A 21855-nucleotide genomic window follows, 5' to 3' on the forward strand; every position below is an offset into this window, starting at 1 on the left:
CCAAATATTGCATCAACGATAGTTTAAATGCTAAAGGTGCCGCTTTCATGATTTCTGGGGGGCATGAGTCCAGAACGCAATAGGATTTAGAGTATTTGTTATATAGTCTGTTGTAATTGTTCCACTCTAAATCTTGAAAGGAGCTCCAGATCATGTCTGCCGGTGTATCATTTCCTTGAGTGATAGGTATCGGATGATCACTAGGGTCATTTGTTGAACAATGAATTCTAAGGTTTTTTAATTTTCAAATCGAAGTGTAGTGCTAAGTCATTTGCAGAGGGTAACTTAGAGTTGTGTGTGGGTGTGGTGTTGCGAGCGATGTCAAATAAATTTGTGATCAGGTTGAATAGCTCTTTTGTATTGATTCCTTGTGAACCATTACAAGATGAGCTGATTTTAATTGAGTAGAATGCTTTATGTTTGTCTTATCATTTGTTTGTAGATTTTTATGTTAGCTCTCCATTTTACGGTCTGTTAGTTCTCCTGTTATTTTCCCAAGTTCTTTCTAGTCGTCTAGCTAGTTGTTTCAGTTTTAGAAGTTCGGTGTCAAAACCATTTGTTATATTTATTTGCATTGCTTTTGCTATTGCGTATAGGGGCGATTTTATCTAAAATGGATGTGCTGGTTGTCATCCAGTGATCCCAGAAATCGATTCCTTCTTCTATCTCTGATTGAAATTCATATTGTGACCAGAAATCTATTGGATTAATATAGCCTCTGGTGTGATGTTCTCTTTATTATTGGGTGTGTTTTAGATTTAGAATAAGACCAGATTAGCTTGAAATAATAAGTAAAATGATCAGACCAGATATCATGACACCAGGTGCCTTTACGTATAGAGATGGCAGGGTTTGGGATGTCCTTTGTGGACATGGCTACCATATCTAACTGATGACCTTTTTCATGTTTGTGTTGGTAGAGGGAGGTTGTAATTGAGTAGGGATAGAAAGTTTTTAAACTCTTTCGCGTTTGTATTGTCCTCTTCATCTAGGTGTAAGTTTGTCTCCTGCGATGATATTGTAAGAAGAACCGAGTGAATTGTTTAGGATAAATGCACAGAAGTCTTCTTTGGCTTTTGGCGGGACATAGAATAATATGCATGATAGGGATTCTTCTAGATGATGGTTGCTAATTTTACAGGCTAGAATTTCTAGTTGGTCGGTCATTTTGGAATCTAATAGTTCGAACTCAAATCCTAAGAATACTTGCTAGACCGCCTCCTTTTTTTCCCATGCGATTTAGCTTAAGGATTTCTGATAGTAACCGTGTTTCAGTTAGTAAAAGGCAGGCTATTTGCTTGTTAATGATCCAATCATTAATTAGGAAGGCTTTATTCCTGACAGATCTAGTATTAAGGTATGCACAGGGGACAGATGTGGGTGTGATAGGTTTGGTAGCGGTATTGGTTTTGATGGGTTTTACTTGCCTTATTCTTTTTTTAAGGTTTCGTTGGTGTCTTCTTTTATTTGAGATAGCAGTAATGTGATTTGTTATGTTTTCTTGTGGAATAGAGATGTGTAAAAGTGAGAGATCCGGGTCGTTGATTGATTGTGGGTGGAGGGAGTTAACATCTTTGATGTTGCCAATTAGCAGACAGATCAGGAAAATCAGGAGGCGATTCATGTTTGCAGGGTATGGTATTTCTTCCTAGCACAGAAGTGTAATGGTTTCCCTGTAAATTCTTGAGTTATTGTTTGTATGGTTGTTGACTGGATTGGTGTAGGCTTTGAAGGTGGTCCAAAGGGATATAAATCTTAAGCAGTTCTACGACAAGTCTCTAGTAATTACACATGCAGCTATCAGTTCTCATGCATTTAACAGCTATTTGTGTCTCTGATGATAACATATGTCTCAAAAATTCCTAAGTAGTTCTAATTCAAGACTTCACCAATTACACATACATCTAGTGGTTAAATTTTCATCTAGCAATTGTATGACTCTGATGGTAACATATGCCTTGCAGTTACATACGCAGGCAGGCAGTTCTTAATTGCAGAATCAGGTTGATGGGCTCTCTGTAGTGGCGATGGCTGATCCCGCTGCTTGGAAATAAAAAGCAACCAACCAACCAAGAAATACATCTTCTCTTAACCACAATGTCCATTATTCCATTACAGAATAAAGTTTTTCAACACCTATACTTCATATCACAGAATAAATACCATTTTTTTATTAGTTTGGCTTTTTATGTTCACATGTCCTTGCTGCCTTATATAAGCGAAGAGTTTCTTCCATGCTGTGGGCCTGACACACAAAAAAAGCACTCACTCTAGTTGTTGTTTGCTCAAAATCAGGTGGGATGGACTCGTCAGGCCAGGATGCTTCAGCTTCATTCCAGATTTGTGCTGGAGGGCAGCCCAAGGCTCGTGTGTATGTGGGAGTTGGCAGTCACTGGCTTAGCCCCCTGGGGGGGGGGGGGGGGGCGCGCGCGCGGTGGTGGTGGTTACCAGATGATGAGATCCAGGTCAAAAAGCCTGGTTAGAGCAGGCAAAAAACAATCGTGCATCCCCAGCAAAGTGCAGCTACTGCAAAACCCTAGAAAGGGACATGAGTGACCACAGGGGCTCTTTGGGCCTCTGGTTGCATGGGAACCTGCAGGAGTTGCAGCAATGCTGGAGTGTTCCCTAAAAGAGCATGCGCAAGAGATGTGGTTGCCCAGTCTGGGTCCTACGTCACAGCTGGGGTGAGGGGCCTTAGATCTTGGAGAGAACCCAAAGGTGCACAGGCTGTTTAAGTCCTTGGCACTTTTGGAGATATTTACAGCGTATCTCCAGAAATTAAAAGACCCCAGAAGCTTCAACTACCCAGTGCTCGCTTATAAGCAGCACTATGGCTCGGACCACATGCTTTCTCTCTCAGGACATTAACTAAAATGTTAACAGACCACTAGGAAGTCCCAGAAGGGCCCAGGCGATGGTGAAACTTTATCCAATGGATGCAGCCTTTAACCAGCTATTTACTCCACCAAAGTTGGGTTCCCTGGTGGCGCATGGCACAGGTTACCAAATGAAGGCAGAGTAGTATTGAAAGATACCCATGACCACAGGCTGTATTTTATTCTCAAGAGAATTTGAAGATGTGGTCTCGGGATTAAAGTCAGCGGCGGCAGCATCCTACACTGTAGCTCAGTGGTAGAGATGCTGCCTCTGCACGCAGAGGTTTAGATCAAATCCCAGTGCTGTGCCTTGTGATCCTGGTCAAGTCGCTTAATCCTCCAATGGCCACTGCTTTGAATATCAACTTTGAAAGCCACAAAAAGGCAGTATACAAGTCCCCATTCCCTTCCCTAAGTCACATGTGCTTGCCACTCCCAAGTTCCAACAGGAAGCAACTTCTAATGACTGGTGTAGCAGATGCTTTATGATCTATTCAGAGTATTGAGCAAGGTTTCTGCACATGCTATTTCTGCTCGCTGGATGCTGTGGATCACAGTGGGCAGGAGACTCAGCTTCCAAGGTAACCTTGAGCAAATTGCCATTTAAGGGCAAGATCTCATGGCCACTATGCAGGATCATAAGCCAAAGTCTTTGCCTGAAAGCAGGCTAAGAACCCCCAGGGGGTCATGTCAAAGTAAATTTTGTAGCTTCAGGCATTTTCACCAGTGTGTGGGGGGTCCATTGGTCCAGAGATCATTTCACAGCTCTAGACAGAGATTTAGAGGGGAGGGGGCAGGTATCTTAAATCTTCAGGTTCTGGCCCCGTAACTGCTCCCAAGAAGCAGTTATGACATCAAGATAGGAGCCTCTAAAAATTGCAGGGAGGTTAACAGCTTATTGGGAGGTATGGGCAGGGATTACTTTTAACCACTGCGTACTGGAGATTCTCTAGCAGGAAGATCGGAGAAAGTGGTCACTCAGAGTGACTGCAGAAGCTACTGAAGCTAGCGGCCTTAAAAGCCATACCAGATGAAGAATCGGGCTCAGGCATATACTCTATTCATAGTGCTCAAAAGAGGTTCATAAGACTGGAGGCTGATTCTGGACATGAAGGCAGTCAATGTAGCCATCAAGATCCCTGGTTTCCACATGGAGATGTTGCAATCGGTCATTGCTTCTGTGGTGCCAGGGAATTTCTTGCTTCTTTGGATTTGGCAGAGACCTATTTGCAAGTTCCCATATCCGGTGCACCGGAAATTCTTGCATTTCCATGTTCTAGAGCAACGCTTTCTGTTTGTAGCCTTCCCACTTTGGCTGGCCACAGCACCTCGCACCTTTTACCAGAGTGATTGTGAAATTAGCAGCACACCTCTGTAAGTAGGTGCATCCATATCTGGATGATTGGCTGATAAGAGTCCCATCCAAATCAGAGGGTAGGACAGCAGTGCAAAGGGTGATTAAGTTCCTGGGCTGGATAGTCAACTTTTGGAAAAGCCACCTAGCACCAATGCAATGTCTGGAGTATCTCGGCACCCTATTCAACACAAAGGAGTGTCTGCCAGAGGGCTGCAGAGTGAAACTCATGTATTAGATCAAGGAGTCTTGGAACAGTCCAGCCCCCACAGCTTGCCATTATTTGCAGGTGCTGAGGTCAATTGATAGTGTCTATAGGTGTGGTTCCCTGGGCAAAGGCACAGCTAAGTCCTCCAGGAAGTGCTCTCCCAATGGTACCCATGATGGACTGCATTGCAGATGGTGGCTGCCTTGGACAGTGGGGGCGCATCACAGTCTGACCTGGTGGCTCCAGCCACAGTCTAGAGCTAGAGCAGTCCCACTCCGCATCTCCACATGGTGATTTTGACCACAGATGTCATGCTTTATGGATGAAGGAAGGCATCCAGTTCAGGGTCGCTAGTCCCTCTCCCAGCAGCAGTGATTGATCAACTGTTTGGAACTGATAGCCATCTACCTGACACTACAGGATGAAGCGGTGCAAGTTTTCTCATACAGTGCAACAGTGGTGGCCTATGTCAAGCAACAAGGTGGTGCCTCTCTGCCTGGAGACTCAAATATATGTTTGGGTGGGCAGAAACCCACCGGTGGCACTCTCGGAGGCGCAAGAGCAGACTATGTACAAGTGGATTTTCTCAGTCCAAAGACTAGATCCTGGAGAATGAGTGCTGTCTCACAAGGCATTCAACTGCATTGTGAGTAGGTGGGGATGCCTGACATCGATCTGTTGCTTTGGTGACCACAGGAAAGCAGCTCAATTATTCAGGTGAAGATCTGAGCCAGGAAGTAAAGGCTTGGATGCCCTGGTGCAGCCATGGCCAATGGCAGAACTTCTATATGTGTTCTTTCCATGACCCATAATAGGCAGGATCTTAAGGAGATTGTCGCACCCCGGGCTGGTATTGCTAGTCGTGCCAGACTAGCCAAGATATCCATGGTATGCAGATCTAGTCCATCTACAGAAGGACTGAGGCTTCAGACTTCTGAGTCTCCCAAGTTTGCTCACGCAGGGCCCGATCACACAGGAGAATATGGACCACTTTGGTTTTATGGCATGGCTCTTGAGCATGCGGCCTTAACACACAAAGGCTATTCAGATGTTGTGATTGCTACCCTTTTAAGATCCAAGAAACAGTCAACCTTGGCCACCTATTCAAAGGCCTGGAAGTGTTTTCAAGGTCCGGACCCAGTCACAGTCCTGATCTCTCTCGTGTTAGCATTCCTGTGAGAAGGGCTACAAAATAGCTTGGCGGTCAGGTAGCGGATAGTTTGTGTTTCCAACCCAAAGTTAACAAAAACATCCTGGCCCCATACATTCATGTGGCTAAATTTCTGAAATTAGCATTACGCTTGTGTCCACCAGTAAGACTGCCTTTTCTAAGGTCTCATTGATGGATCTTGGTTAAAACATTGTGCACTAGTACCTTCTTTTTTGCCTAAGGTAGTCTCATCTGGTTGCCTGCCTTCAGGTCCAAGAAGTGACAAGGTGCTGAGATCTGGAGATGACAAATGAGTTCCATCTGTCCAATCACTTCTTTGTGCTAGCAGGTGCTGCCCAGCTTCAAAGGCAACCATTTTGAGCTAGATCTGCATTGCCATTTGTTATATTGGAGGTGAGAAGTGTGCGCTGGTATTCTTTGAAAGCACATTCCCCACCCCATCCCCCTGAGTTTTGCCGCTGTCCCTGTCCTGTGTTTGAGGCTTGTGCAAATGAGGACAAAGCTTCCAGAAATGGAGCAGGGACAGGAAAAAATTGTCCCTATGTCATTCTCTAATGTGGGGCTCTGCTTCCATAGGGAAGTGGCACAATTGAATTTAGACTGTCTGCCATACTCCGATTCTTGTATTTTGAATGTTTACTTTGTTGCCCATTAAAACAATATCTGCTTCACCTATAAACACGAACTTGAGCAGTAGTAGATCCCACCATCAATGCTACTTCAAGAGCCATTAGCAGATGTATAGTGTGAGGGTTTGTATTTCTTAATCATGGCCTATGAAATTTTACAATGCAAGCTAGAGAATGCTAGTCCCTTCACATTGTTGTGCTTTATATTTTCTGGTATTAAATTGTATTCCTTTATCTTCTGAGGGACCAGCAGTTTTCTTCCTGATCCTTCTTTAGGCCTCTCTTCCACCTGCCCTATATGCTTTAGTGCTGACATTGAAGTGACCTGTGTTTGACTGTCTCTACCTACATGTAGCGATTAGAGAGCATTCCAACTTGAGCTGAGGTTTGAATTTGGGTCCAACTATGTGTGACTTACCCCCCACCCCCAACAATGACTTGCTTTTTTGGGGGGAGGGGGACAGGCAGGATGAGCTGGTGCGAGTCCCTGTGCTGACATGTTCTGTTGTATGTCTTTCATGTGGCCCCTGGTAAGCTGTAATCACAGTTGCCCTTTGTAGTGCGAGAGAAGGAGCTTAAGTCATGGCTTTTCCCTGAACGCTGCCTTTTTCTTGCAGGAGCCGAACCTCCGACTGCTCTGGCAGAGGACGAGACTGTTGAAGCTGGCCTTAGTGCTTTCTGATGCTAATAAAGGGTTTGTTACCCTACTTGGTCTCGTGCTTTATTGTTGGGGGCGGGAAAAGGACGGACTCATGGGGGAGCTACGTCACGTGCCGGGGCGGGGGCGCATGCGCGCTAGGGGCGGCAAGCCGGAAGCGGGGCTCGTGTGCGCTTGCGCGGAAGCAGCCGTGACGGGCAGCGGCTGGAAAGCTGACGGGGTCGGAGGCCGGGAGTCGCCGGTGCTGCTTTATGGTAGGTCTGGGAGGGGGGGGAGGAGGAGGATTCCGTTGCAGTAGTCGAGACCCCCCTTGCTCCCATTACACTCTCTTTGCTACTGGTATGAATGGTTTTCTCGTTCATTGCAGAGGCCTTTGGAATGCTGCCGAATCGGCTCCAAAAGAAGTTAAAAGGACTTAGATTGACTTTGCAGGCCAAGGACCCTGGTGATGTCCCTTCGACTCTTGCAAAGCACAGTTAAAGGGGCTCTAGAAAAGAGCATCAGTAAGGCTATTCTGATGGAGGGGGGAGGGGCCACTGTCTCTTCACCAGCCAAGCTCCAACCCCAACCCCTTGCTCACACCAGTGTCTGCTCTCCCTCTGATGTCACTTCTGGGTCCCGCGCCTAGGAAGTAACAGAGAGAGAGAGCTGAAAGTGATGCTGCTGGTGCCAGGAAAGTTAGGAGGTAGAGGGGAGATGGGGAAGGAGTGAGGGGCTTACGTCACCGAAACAAATCTCAGATAACTAGTAAATTTACAAACACACACTTCTCAATTTCTCTAACTTGAAAAGGACATGTTTTATAATTGTGTTAAAATAGTTTAAAACAGCAATTGTGCTTCTGGGGCTGGCGTCATGATTGTTGCTGTTTTCAGCCACAGCATGATGGCTAAAACATCGGTTCTACCCACCCAGTTGCTGCAAGTCATAACAATATAAATAGTTTTAAGAACATAAGAAGTTGCCTCCGCTGAGGCAGACCAGAGGTCCATCTCGCCCAGCGGTCCGCTCCCGCGGCGGCCCATCAGGCCTATTGCCTGATCAATGTTCCCTGACTATTCCTATAACTTGCCTCTCACAAAATAAAGGGCCCCTCTTACAAAGCAACGGTAGCAATTCTGTGGCAAATGCACCAAAGCCCACTTAATTCCTATAGTCTTCGGTGCATTTGCTGCAGGGAATCACTACTGTAGCTTTTTAAAAATAAATAAAATGCTTTTGCTCCATAACCACATTTACTCCTCCTTTTATAAAGCTGCATTAGGGTTTTTTTTTTATCACCAGTTGCAGCGCTAAAAGCTCCGACGCTCATAGGAGTTCTGTGAGCGTTGGAGCTTTTACCACCGTAGCAGATAATAGGTTGTGTTTTTTTTTATCGCCAGCCACGGTAGTAAAAGCTTCAATGCTTATAGAATTCCTATGAGTGTCAGCTTTTAGGGCTGCGTTCAGCGATTAAAAAAAAACCAAAACCCAATGTAGCTTCATAAAGGGGGGGTTAATGAGGCATGGATACTTATCAAGAACATGTAAAGAACTTAAAAAAATAGGGAAATAAAATCCTCTCCGTATTGAATATTGTTTCATTTATGTGATTGGTATACTGTATATCCAAGTTCTTATGTTGTATGTGGAAATAAAAGTTTGTTGGGTTTTTTTTCTGGTACAAGTTATATCCTAACAATACATACTAGGGATCTAATACCAATATTATTTACAGGTAAAATTTGTCACACTTATAGTATAAGATTAGCAGAGATAAGTAACCTAATCTTTCGTTCATCCTCTACTCCTCAGAGGAACCCTTTTCTTTCCAGCGGCATTCTCTTCAGCTCTCTGAATGTCTCCACACAGTTGAAATTCCTCCGAACTGTTCTTGGGGCTAGCTCTTCCTTCCAATGAGTGAACCTGCTACTGGCATGAGCTGTCACACTTCAACACCTGTTTCTCAGTGCTCTCTAAGCCGCAGTTCTTGCTGCAGCTTCCCCAAGTCACTAGCAGCACTGCTGAGTCTCTCCTGAGCACTCTGCTTTCATTTTATCAAAGAACAAGCAATTTGGCTTTTTGGTAGGGTTACTTTGTGGGATTGTGAGTCCAATTTGCTCTTTTCTACTCGGGATGCTGTGCCTACATTGTCTAATGTGAATTCTAATTTTGCTTTGGTGTAGAAACAATTATCTTCCTTAGAACTGTGTGTTGCATCCCTGCAGATAGTATCTTCAAAGATACCCTGGCTATTCATTTAACATTGCAGATGGAAGAGAATGCCAGCATGGATAGAAACTTGTGTTTCTTTAATTTCGACAGATTTTTGTTAGGAAGTAGTTTAAAGAAGTTCATCTTTCCTGATCTGTTGTCAATTCCTAACTTGTTACATTCTAACAAACTTCAAGTAGGTACAGTGGCTGAGACCACAGCATCAACCACAGGAGAGTTAAAGGTATCACTATCCCCATCAGCAATGGGATAGAGCTAGGTCATGGACTGCGTCAAGTGAAAAGGCACGGCCAAAGTCTTCCACTATGCGTGCACCACATCTCGGATATCTTGATGCATAGGAAAAGAACGGGAGGCCGACTGATCCCCTGAAGCATAGGGTCTACAATATGAGGGGGAGGGGGTCCTTAGTTTCTTCCTCAAAACACAAGACAGAGGACACCCGAAGAATAAGCTCCTGCAGCTCTTCCCGATGAAAAATGCGCACAACTGAAACATCCTCATCAACCAGTGTCTCCGAAACCCAACCATCTGCATCATCTATCTCCCCAAGAGGATCTTGAGGGTACACAAAAAGGTCCAAGTCAGCCAAAACCAGGTCAGCAAGGAAAAAATCCTCATCCCAAGCAACCCACAGATGCTTGGATGGAGGCGAGGGGGGGGGGAACTTGATGGGGGCAGATACCGAAGGAAAGACTCCCCCCCCTGAAGAACCAGAGACCCCCAGGGAAGAAGCAGGATCCACAGCCACCTGCAAATAAGTTGTACACAGCTAAAACAAAATCGGGGGGGGGGGGGGGGGGGGCGGCGGCAAAAAAGCATTCACAGCAGCTGCAGATGAAGCACCTAAGACCTTGAAGCTTCCAGAATACGTCAGTGAGCCACGGTTTTTGTTGCAGCTATGGAGACGCCAAAGTATGACTCACCACAGACATGGGAATAAAACTTTTCACCGCCCACAAGAGTTGTGAAAAGCTTTGTCCCCGCAGATGGAGGCACCCCTCTCATTCCTTACTGCCATTAACTGCTTGTGGGGGTGGTATGTGATACTGTGTGAGTCTCATGTCCCCTTCCTTCCCAATATGCAGCCACTGGAGGGTATATTTGTGAAGGGGAGAGAGAGGGTTTGTTGAGATCAGATGGCTTGCGGGAATGGAGTGGGGACGGGGACCAAGCTGGCAGGGTCAGGGCCAAATTTTTTCCCTGCATCATTCTCTATAAACCCATCCGTTCTGTTACGGTCTGGAGGGATGATAAAAAAAGCTTTAAATTCTTTAGTCAGCAAAGAAATGGAGGGGCCTCACCAGTGTGTCGGAAGATGCATGGAACAGTTCCTTTGGCCAGCTAAACATATATCTGTGCTTTCTCTTATGCAAGTGGGTGAAAAAGAGGTATATGCAAGGGTTTAAGTCCTTCAGTAGAATTTGCATCTGAACTTCCTATAGTCTTTGCTAGCTTGGATTTTTAAAGGGAATTACTAGAGAGGGCAAAAATTGCCCCTCTAAAAGCCACTAGTAGGTATTGTCCTTCAGTTACTTCATGATGAAAAAGGAATAAATACGTTTGAATGAACTATACTGTAAGTGTGTGTGGGGGGGGTTACCATTATCATTTACATTTCTATTCCTTTTTACCTTTTAGTTCAAGGCGGATCACATAAAAATAATTCAAGGTCCATAAAACCCAATATCCTATTTGCAACAGTGGCCAACCCAGATCCCAAGTTCCTAGCTAGATCCCAAGTAGCAAAACAGATTCTATGCTGCTTAAACTAGGAATAAGCAATGGATTTCCCCAAGTCATCTCAATAATGGCCTATGGACTTCTCTTTTAGGAAATTATCCAAGCCTCTTTTAAACCCTGCTAAGCTAATTGCTTTCACCACATTCTCGCAATGAATCCCAGAGTTTAATTACATGTTGGGTGAAGAAATATTTTCTGTGGTTTGTTTTAAATCTACTACTTAGTAGCGTCATCCAATGCCCCCCCTAGTCCTAGTATTTTGGAGAGTAAGCGATTCACATCTACCCTTTCCACTCCACTCAGTATTTTATAGACCTCTATCATATCACCCCTAAGCCGTCTCTTCTCCAAGCTGAAGAGTCCTAGCCGCTTTAGCCTTTCCTCATAGGGAAGTCGTCCCATCCCTTTTATCATTTTCATCACCCTTCTCTGTACCTTTTCTGATTTTGCTATATCTTTTTTGAGATATGGTGACAAGAATTGCACATAGTAAGTATTCAAAATGTAGCCATACCATAGAGTGATATAAGGGCATTATAACATTTTCATCTTTTGATTTTCATTCCTTTCCTGATAATTCCTAACATTCTATTTGCTTTCTTAGCCTCTGAGGGTTTCAACATTTCTACTGAGAAGGTCTAAGAAGATAGTTCGTGGGATTGTAAAGAGACAAACTCAAATATACATGAAAATCCCAGTACAGGGAATTGTCCAGAGAATAGAGGGTAATGGGTCTCAGAAACCAACCTGGCTCAGGAATTTAATCCAATACCAGGTTTCAGTGGTTCACAATTTCCATCACTGACCCTCTGACCACCTCCTCCTATCTTTATAAATTTTTAAATCAATACTTTTGTATTTGTACATTGTCTATCAAAAATGACTTATCTTAAAATAGAGTTGCTGATAAGTCCGACGGGGACCCGTTTCGCCAATTACATGATTAAATTGGCATAGCGTCCTGAGAACCCTTGAAAAAGCCATGTAATTGGCGAAACGGGTCCCCGTCAGGCTTGTCAGCAACTCTGCTGTTTAAGTAAGTTTTGATAGAAAATATAAAAATACAGTAGTATTGATTAAAAAATTTATAAAGAGGAGGATTGGCCTCCGGGGGAACGGGCTACTGGGCTGACCCAGTGAGGCTATTCTTATTTCGCTAGCTGTGTTCCGGTTATTGTGTACATAAGAATAGCCTCACTGGGTCAGAACAATGGTCCATCAAGCCCAGTAGTTCGTTCTCACACTGGCCAATCCAGGTCACTGGTACCTGGCCAAAACCCAAAGAGTAGCAACGTTCCATGCTACTGATCCAGGGCAATTGCCTTCAATTTTTGATTTACCTTTTCTTTATATATGTTCTGTCATTTTGTTCTTTACATGTACATTTTTCTAAAACTTCCTGAATGATATTCATAGAAATGGTGGTGGATACCCAGAAAGCCTTCCCAGTGATGGGTTTAAAACAATAACGGAGTTTCAAAAGGTTTGGGATAATACAGAGGTTCACTATATAGCAAGGTAGAATCAGAGCAAAACTTAAATTATTGTTCACTTCAGCAGGTTCTGCTATAACATGCTTCAAAACAAGGTATAGAGGAGTTAACTTGTACAGGGTACCAGTTACAACCCAAAACCAGGGTGGGTGGAAAGTCACCTTACTGGCAGACTAGATGGCTCGTTTCAGTCTTTATCTACCATCGTTTACTACATTCATTTGTCTTTCTTTCTCAGGGATTGCTTCTTTATTTACCTCTCCGCCCCCATTTTACCAAACTACGGTTTTTAGCGCTGGCCGCGGTGGTAACAGCTCTGACGTTCATATTGTCAGAGCTGTTCCCACCGTGGCTGGTGCTAAAAAATGCACTTCAGGTTTGTAAAAACTTAGGGCCTCGAAGCTGTTTAGCCTGGGCCATTGTGGTAACTGCCGCAAAGCCCACAGGGATTTAAAAGGCTTCAGGGCGGCTGCCAAGTGGTAGCCACTAGTGAGCTTTGTAAAAGGGGGGGGTGGGGGTACTTTTCTAGCCCATCCTCCCAGGTTAGCCCAGAATAAAACTGACAAACATAACAAATCACATCTAACATTCTTTCAAATTTCAAACCAAAGTATATTATAAAACAAAACCATTTAAACTGTACTTCTGAGCTATAAGGTAATAGTCCCAAAAACAAATGTTTTCACAGCTTTATGAAACAACAAAATGTCAAGCGATCTAACCCACAACTTTGCTCCAAGCAGTGACTAAGTTCTTTTATGAGCACATTCAAGATGAAGTATTTTCACTGAAGGAATTCAGAAACGTTTCTGGTAACTTCCGTATAGTAGCTGATGGTGAGTGCTTTCAACTCCTAACTCCTTTCACCTTAGGTTCTGCATCCCCAACCTTATATGTCGTATCTGTCTGTCCAAGTTAGATTGTAAGCTCTTCTGAGCAGGGACTGTTTATAAATGTCAAAATGTACAGCGCTGCGTACACCTTTCAGCACTATAGAAGTGATAAGTAGTAGTAGGAAACACTTTTTCACAAAAAAGGGTAGTGAATACGTGGAATGGGATAAGTCCATTGGATCTCTAAGTGAGAGGAAGGGATTGTAGATGGCTTGGAGAGGCCACTATATGCTCTGTGAAATTTGGGACATCACTTCATGCTTAATAGATGATGCATTCGCTGAACATTTAAAAGCTGCCTTTGGTGTTCTGCCAACAAGAAACTTGTCAGCTACCTTGTCTTTTTTTTATTTTTTACAGTAAATTGCGTCAGTGGAAACACAACCTTGTCTTTCAGCTTCTAGACAAAATGTCTGCATCATCCACTTTTGCTGAGACTCTGGAACAGACTTTGGAGCTCATAGATTTGTTTGTAAAGACTTTATTTTCAAACGCTTCCCTCCCCTTTCCCAAAGCCGTGCGACAAAAGCCCTGAAGCCATTTAAATATCTATGGGCTTCAGGGCAGTTTCCACAGCGATAGCCATTAGCGGACTTTGTAAAAGGGGAGTTTATTAGCACATGTTTGACAGGTAGATTTGCTGCTCTGTGGAATATTGTGGTGCACTTTTTACAGATTTGCAGAAATTTGAAAAATTAAATCCAGCGCATTTAAGTCTCTAATTTGGTCGACGCACAAACAGGTAGCTAATCTGAGTCCCCTGGGAGAAACCAGCTCATCGTAATAGAAAAGTCTCTGATACTTCCAGTGATATGAGATGGAGATTCTCATATCTACCCAGCTAAAAAGAACAGATTTATAACATCATGAGTGGAGTGGGGGGAACAGGCATACCTCCACTTTCTTCTCTGTTACTCCAAGTTCTTAATCTCTCTTATTTTGAGTGTATCTTTATTAGTCCTGCTGTGTCTTTATCAAGATGGGTCAATCAAAACTGTATAGAAAGCTGAGGATGAATTCAGAGACGTTATTATATTGCCAGCTTTGGGTTTTCTCCCTTACAAATTATTTGGTTTTTCTGGTTGATGCTTCCTACCATGTTCTAGATTTCAATGTGGGGTTTGTTTGTTTTTTAATGGCCCCAAGATCCATTTGCTGAGTGGTAACTTTTATTATCCCAGGACAAGCAGGCAGCATATTCTTAACGTATGGGTGACGTCACCGACGGAACCCCAGTACGGACACTTTTAACTAGAAAGTTCTAGTTGACCGCACCGCGCATGCGCGGGTGCCTTCCCGCTCGACGGAGGAGAGCGTGGTCGCCAGTTTCTTCGTTTCCGCGGAGCGAAGAAGACGCATGTGCTTTCAACGGCTGTTGAAATCTCCTTCCTTGCCTTCCCGCTCGCGTATTTTCTTTTCTTTTACTTTTCCCTTCGGGTTCTTTTTTTGTTTCGTTCAAAAAAAACAAAAAACATTATTAATTAGTTTTTTTCCTTATTTTTCTGGCCGGCCCCGGCGGGGCCTGTTGCCAACATACAGGCCTCCGGGTTTGATTTTGTGGAGGCCGTATTTCCATTCATGCCCCCTCAGCCGGGCTTTAAGAAGTGCCAGCGGTGTGCACGCCCGATCTCTCTCACTGACCCACACAATTGGTGTTTACAGTGCCTGGGTCCAGAGCATCGGGCTGACACCTGCACCCGCTGTGCCACTCTTAAAAAACGTACGTTAAAAAATTGGCAGATCCAGCAGACTATTCTTTTCGGTACCGGTTCTGCCATGGAATCTGCCACACCATCGACGGCGCCACCGAAGTCGGCACCGACTACATCGACACCACCTGATCCTTCCTCGGGGTCGATAGCGCCAGGTAAGCCGGCTAAGAAGCCTTCCACTTCCCTTGAGCGCCCTCCTGCCACAACGGCGACGCCGGTCCTCCCGGCATCGCGCCGACCCCGCAAACGCTCCGCCCCGATATCGGTGAGTGCCTCATCATCGGTCTCCTCATCGCCGGGGCGTGAAGCGGCACCTATGGTACCGAAAAAGAAAAAAGCGGTACCGGTGCCTCCTCTGGACGACCGCATAGCGGCCATACTCCAAACCCAATTGCAGGAGCAACTACAGCAACAGCTCCAACATCTGTTGCCGGCAATGTTGGCCCCGCTACTTCTGGTACCGGACCGGCCCGAGCATCGCTCCATACCACCGGAATCCACTCCATCGGTGCCATTGAACACATCCATGCCGGTACTCTCGGCGGAACCCATTAATCCTCTCATTCAACTACGATCTGACGCCGATCCTCCCCGACATCCTCCCCGAGACCAAGACTGGCACCGTTCTTCTTCCCCCGGTACCGTCTCCATGCGATCTGGCAAATCTCTCTCAAAGACTTGCCACGCAGAACCATCCACACCGCCGTCCCGTCCCACGCACCCCGACGTCAGGGACCCGGACCTATGGGAGGAATCCCAACCCGGTACCGATGAGGAGCCTTCCTCATCCGATGAGGAACCTTCCACACTTGATACTGGTTCCAAGCCTGAACAATCCTCGTTCACCAAATTTCTTCGAGAGATGTCAGCGGCTCTCTCTATACCCTTGGAATCTGACTCTAAGAAGTCACAGGCTTTCCTAGATGCCCTAGACTTCGAGCAACCACCCAAAGAATTTCTCAAGTTACCCGTCCACGACATCTTACGGGAAACTTTCTATAAGAATTGGGAAAACCCTCTCACGGTACCGGGCACCCCTAGAAAACTGGACAGTCTCTACAGGGTCATTCCTATCCCGGGGTTTGACAAACCCCAACTACCCCATGAATCCCTTCTGGTGGAGTCCACTTTGAAGAAAACCCAGGGCTCCAGTGTATATGCTTCCACCCCTCCTGGCAGAGAGGGGAAAACGATGGATAAATTTGGCAAGCGCCTTTATCAAAATGCCATGCTTGCAAACAGAGCCAATAATTACACCTTTCACTTCTCCTTCTACATGAAGCACCTAGTGAATCAACTTTCTTCTATACAGAAATATCTGCCTGAACGTAAGGTCCCTCTCTTTCAACAACAAATTTCCGGTCTGCTCCAACTCCGAAAATTCATGGTGCGCTCCATCTATGATTCATTTGAGCTGACCTCTCGAGCATCTGCTGTGGCTGTTGCCATGAGACGTCTAGCCTGGCTGAGAGTTTCCGACCTCGATATTAACCACCAAGACCGCCTGGCTAACGCACCTTGTCTTGGTGATTAACTTTTTGGAGAGTCCCTGGATTCCACCACCCAGAAACTCTCAGCTCATGAGACGAGGTGGGACACTCTCATCAAACCGAAGAAAAAGACTCCGCCTGCTCGCCCTTACAGACAGCAGTCTTCCTACCAACGTAGGTTCTCCGCCAGACCTCTTCAGCCACCTCCGCAACAACCTCGCCGACCTCGTCAGCAACATCAAACTCAGGCTCGCTCCCAGTCTCATCAACCTGCCAAGCCTCTCCCTCAGTCAAAACCTGCTCAGCCCTTTTGACTCCTTTCTCCAGGGCATAGCCAGTCTCTCACTGGCGTTACCTCTTCCTCAACCTATCGGAGGACGCCTGCAACTTTTTCTCAGCCGTTGGGAGGTCATCACATCAGACCAGTGGGTCCTCAACATCATTCGCCACGGCTACTCTCTCAACTTCCAGACTCTTCCACCAGACAATCCTCCCGTAGAGTCTGCTTCTCACTCTTCTCAAACCCTCCTCCTCCTTCAGGAGGTCCAATCCCTCCTTCTTCTCAATGCCATCGAAGAAGTCCCCCAAGACCAAAGGGGTCAGGGATTCTACTCCCGCTACTTCCTGGTACCCAAGAAGACAGGAGACCTCCGTCCCATCCTCGATCTCAGGGACCTCAACAAGTGTTTGGTCAAGGAAAAGTTCAGAATGCTCTCCCTTGCCACGCTTTACCCTCTTCTCTCTCAACACGACTGGCTATGTTCCCTAGACCTCAGAGAGGCCTACACTCACATTCCAATCCATCTGACTTCACGTCGCTACCTCCGATTTCAGATTCAGCACCGCCACTACCAGTACAAAGTGCTACCCTTTGGCCTCGCATCATCGCCCAGGGTGTTCACCAAGTGTCTTATTGTAGTGGCGGCCTTCCTCAGGCCTCACAACCTCCAGGTGTTCCCATACTTGGACGATTGGTTGGTGAAAGCTCCTACGTCTCCACTTGTGCTACAGGCCACTCATCACACCATCTCTTTCCTCCATCTCCTGGGGTTCGAGATCAACTACCCCAAGTCGCATCTGCTTCCCACACAGCGACTTCAGTTCATTGGAGCCGTCCTCGACACCACTCTGATGAGAGCATTTCTCCCCTCAGACCGCCAAGGGACTCTGCTCCGCCTCTGCCATCAGGTGCTCCTTTGTCGCTCTATTCCTGCTCGGCAAATGATGGTCCTCTTGGGCCACATGGCCTCGACGGTCCATGTGCTTCCTCTGGCACGCCTCCACCTCGGAACACCTCAATGGACTCTGGCCACCCAATGGTCACAGACCACGGATCCTCTTTCTCATCCCATCTCTGTGACATCGTCTCTTCAGCAATCTCTTCAATGGTGGTTGAACTCCTCAAATCTTTCCAGGGGTCTACTCTTTCATCTGCCCCCTCACTCCATGATCATCACCACGGATGCCTCCCCCTATGCGTGGGGAGCTCACATGGGAGATCTTCGCACCCAGGGGCTCTGGACCCTTCAGGAACGTCAACATCACATCAATTTCCTGGAACTAAGAGCCATGTTCTATGCTCTCAAAGCCTTCCAGTACCTTCTCTACCCTCAGGTCCTTCTCCTGTGCACAGACAACCAAGTCGCCATGTATTACATAAACAAGCAAGGCGGCACCGGATCTCCCCTCCTCTGTCAGGAGGCCACCGCATCTGGACCTGGGCCACGGCACACAGTCTCTTCCTCAGGGCTGTCTATATCCAGGGCGAACAGAACTCCCTGGCCGACAATCTCAGCCGCATTCTTCAACCTCATGAGTGGACCCTGGATCCTCCCACGCTCCGCTCCATCTTTGCTCGCTGGGGCACTCCACAGGTGGACCTCTTTGCAGCTCCTCACAACCATCAGCTGCTACAGTTCTGTTCCAGACTCTTCTCCCCTCATCGTCTGACCCCGGATGCTTTCCTGCTCGACTGGACGGATCGGTTCTTCTATGCCTTTCCTCCACTGCCTCTGATGTTGCGGACGTTATCCAAACTCCGCAGGGACAGAGCCACCATGATTCTCATCGCTCCTCGGTGGCCTCACCAACACTGGTTCTCCCTCCTGCTCCAGCTCAGCTCCAGGGAGCCCATTCCTCTTCCTGTGTTTCCTACTCTACTTACGCAGTAGCATCAGTCTCTACTTCATCCCAATCTGTCCTCCCTCCACCTGACAGCTTGGTTTCTCTCGGGCTGACCTCTCCAGAGAATCTGTCTCAGCCTGTCCGCCGTATTTTGGATGCCTCCAGGAAACCGGCCACCCTCCAATGTTACCATCAGAAGTGGACCCGGTTCTCCTCTTGGTGTCTACTACATCATCACGATCCCACCTCATTGGCGGTGGAAACTGTACTGGACTATTTGCTCTCTCTCTCCGACGCTGGCCTCAAGTCTACCTCAATCAGAGTCCACCTCAGTGCCATCACTGCGTTTCATGAGCCTATCCTCAGAAAACCTCTTACGGCTCATCCCCTGGTTTCCCGGTTCATGAGAGGCCTCTTCAATGTCAAACCACCTCTGAAGCCTCCTCCAGTCGTCTGGGACCTGAATGTGGTTTTATCAGCCCTCATGAAACCTCTGTTTGAGCCTCTTGCCACAACTTCACTCAAATTTCTCACATGGAAGGTGCTTTTCCTCATTGCCATCACCTCTGCCAGGAGGGTTAGTGAGCTGCATGCACTGGTTGCCGACCCACCTTTCACAGTTTTTCACCATGACAAGGTGGTTCTGCGTACCCATCCTAAATTCCTTCCCAAGGTGGTCTCGGACTTCCACCTCAACCAGTCCATTGTGTTGCCTGTCTTTTTCCCTAAGCCCCATTCTCATCCTGGGGAACAGGCGTTGCACACGCTGGACTGTAAGCTCGTCACCTCAGCTCTTTCTGTCCTTCGACCCTAACCGTCTAGGTCACCCTGTCTCTAAACGGACGCTGTCCAACTGGCTTGCTGCCTGCATTGCGTTCTGTTATGTTCGGGCCGGTCTCTCACTGGAAGGTGCTGTCATGGCCCACAGGGTCAGAGCTATGGCTGCTTCTGTAGCTTTCCTCCGCTCCACGCCCATCGAGGAAATCTGCAAGGCTGCCACTTGGTCCTCAGTTCACACGTTCACTACTCACTACTGTCTGGATGCCTTCTCCAGACGGGATGGACACTTCGGCCAATCTGTGTTACAAAATTTATTTTCCTAATGGCCAACTATCCCTCCTCCTTCTCTGTTAGCTTGGAGGTCACCCATACGTTAAGAATATGCTGCCTGCTTGTCCTGGGATAAAGCACAGTTACTTACCGTAACAGGTGTTATCCAGGGACAGCAGGCAGATATTCTTAGGACCCGCCCTCCTCCCCGGGTTGGCTTCTTAGCTGGCTTATCTTAACTGGGGACCACGCTCTCCTCCGTCGAGCGGGAAGGCACCCGCGCATGCGCGGTGCGGTCAACTAGAACTTTCTAGTTAAAAGTGTCCGTACCGGGGTTCCGTCGGTGATGTCACCCATACGTTAAGAATATCTGCCTGCTGTCCCTGGATAACACCTGTTACGGTAAGTAACTGTGCTGTGTGGATAGGGGTGAAATTTTTGGAGGTCAGTCAGATAGACATCTGCAATTAGTCTTCATGAAGGGATGTGGGGTTTTTACCTCAGAAAATCTTATACTACATGTCCAAGGAAGCAAGAAAATTTGTACTGCTGTATAAAATTCAATCACCTGGCTTTGAGAATGCTCTATTGGCCAAAATGAGATCTCACAGGGTGGTTAATTGTCTTGGGGTATATGTGCTTTCTGTAAGACTGTCCATGCATGCAGGTATTCAACTCAAGTTACTAATCTACCTTGCTGCATTAAATGCTATCTAAGGCAATTCTTGCACATTATTAGGATCTGTTGTGTAACATGGGACCGGCACAGTGTATGACTCTATCTATAGATAATATATCAACTATGTTTTCTGTTATATTTTTTGGATCTTTTCCTGCAGCATAACTGTTGAAGGCCTAGTGTAATAGTGTGAGACAATCCTCTGAGGCCTGGCATGGCAGGTGGAAGAAGAGGACCCAATAGGACATCGTACTGTCGAAATCCTCTCTGTGAATCTGGGGCCACAGGGTCCCCTGGACATTCCAGCAACTGCTGTGTTGCCGGAGGGCGTTCCCGCACCAGGTAAATGTCCAGAACCCCAGAACTACTCCTCTGATGCTCCTAGCCTAGCCTGCCCCTAAGAAAGAAACTCCTGTTGCTCAGTGCCTCCACCATGACGCACAAGAATGAGAGAAACCCCTGCATCTCAGCGCTGCCTCCAAGATTCTCCAATCCCAGGCTCTTCCCAAGAATGGGAGGAAATCTTATTGCTATTATGAACTATCTTTATCCGGAATTAAGATCTAGATTTACCCCAGTGTGGGCTATTCATGGATATTCTGGAGCACTGCTGGGGTTTGCAATTGCCTTCAGGAAGGGAACGTGTAGTTCAATGTGGGTTTTGCTTTCTTTTGTAGGAGTGGATCAGGAATAGGCCTCTCCAGCCCTCCCCTCGCTACACAGACAGTGCTTCCAGTGCAACACTCGAAGATCCCTGAGTTGCCCACCCAAAGCAGTCTTGTGTTTGAACTCCAGTTGCTCTTCTGTCATCTCATTGCTCTTTTTGTCCATTATATCAACATCTACAAAACAGTCTGGTGGTATCCTCCATCACACCCACCATCGCGCACCTCACTGGTATGTAAGTTATCCCCCATGTACCTACAATATATAAACCTTCATCCTGTATCCCCTAGCATGGATGTCATAGTTAAACAATTCATCTTGCCCATCATATCGGCCAAACATGTTGCTGCTTACATAAATACCTTGCATCACTATCACACATAATGCTGATATGTAAACCTCTGTTATACAGACCACAGGTACATAAACCCTCCCTTATCACATATGTCACTAGTACATAATCCCTGTCCCCTCCTACATAATGCTTCATTCTATCCCTATGCATACTGCTGCTATATGAACCCTTCCCCCAAACACACATTCTACTTCTACTATAAATTATTTCTATAGCACTACCAGACGTACGCAGCACAGTACAGAGTCACAAAGAAGACAGTCCCTGTTTGAAGGAGCTTACAATCCAAACAAAGACAAACAGATGCCAAGGATACAGTTAAGGGGGATGGTTAATCAGCTGGCTGGGTTGGTGGGCAGTGGAGAGTACAGGACAATCAAACCGTTGTGACATCACGGATGAAGTTGGCTCCTATTGGTGGAATGAGACATGACATCACAATCTCAACTCTACTTCCCAAAAACTGAAGCTCTTCCCACTACTATTACCATAAATTATTTCTATAGCACTACCAGATGTATGCAGCACTGTACAGAGTCA

At 46.4% G+C, this 21855-nt stretch overlaps 1 protein-coding gene across 3 annotated transcripts in view; it reads left to right on the top strand.

Annotated features, from left to right (window-relative positions):
- Positions 1-21855, top strand: part of TMEM39B (transmembrane protein 39B) — a 60093-nt gene that overhangs the window by 23109 nt on the left and 15129 nt on the right. Inside the window, exons 1-3 of one of the 3 annotated variants that reach the window (XM_033955483.1) lie at positions 7018-7150; positions 20455-20636; positions 20972-21191. In XM_033955483.1, the coding sequence (XP_033811374.1) occupies positions 20509-20636; positions 20972-21191 (348 nt within the window). In that variant the 5' untranslated portion in view covers positions 7018-7150; positions 20455-20508. Of the gene's footprint in view, positions 1-7017; positions 7151-20454; positions 20637-20971; positions 21192-21855 lie in introns of those variants that run through there. The other 2 variants (XM_033955485.1, XM_033955486.1) reach the window with 2 other exon arrangements.

Source organism: Geotrypetes seraphini, chromosome 8, assembly GCF_902459505.1.
Source record: "Geotrypetes seraphini chromosome 8, aGeoSer1.1, whole genome shotgun sequence".
Lineage (NCBI taxonomy): Eukaryota > Metazoa > Chordata > Amphibia > Gymnophiona > Dermophiidae > Geotrypetes > Geotrypetes seraphini.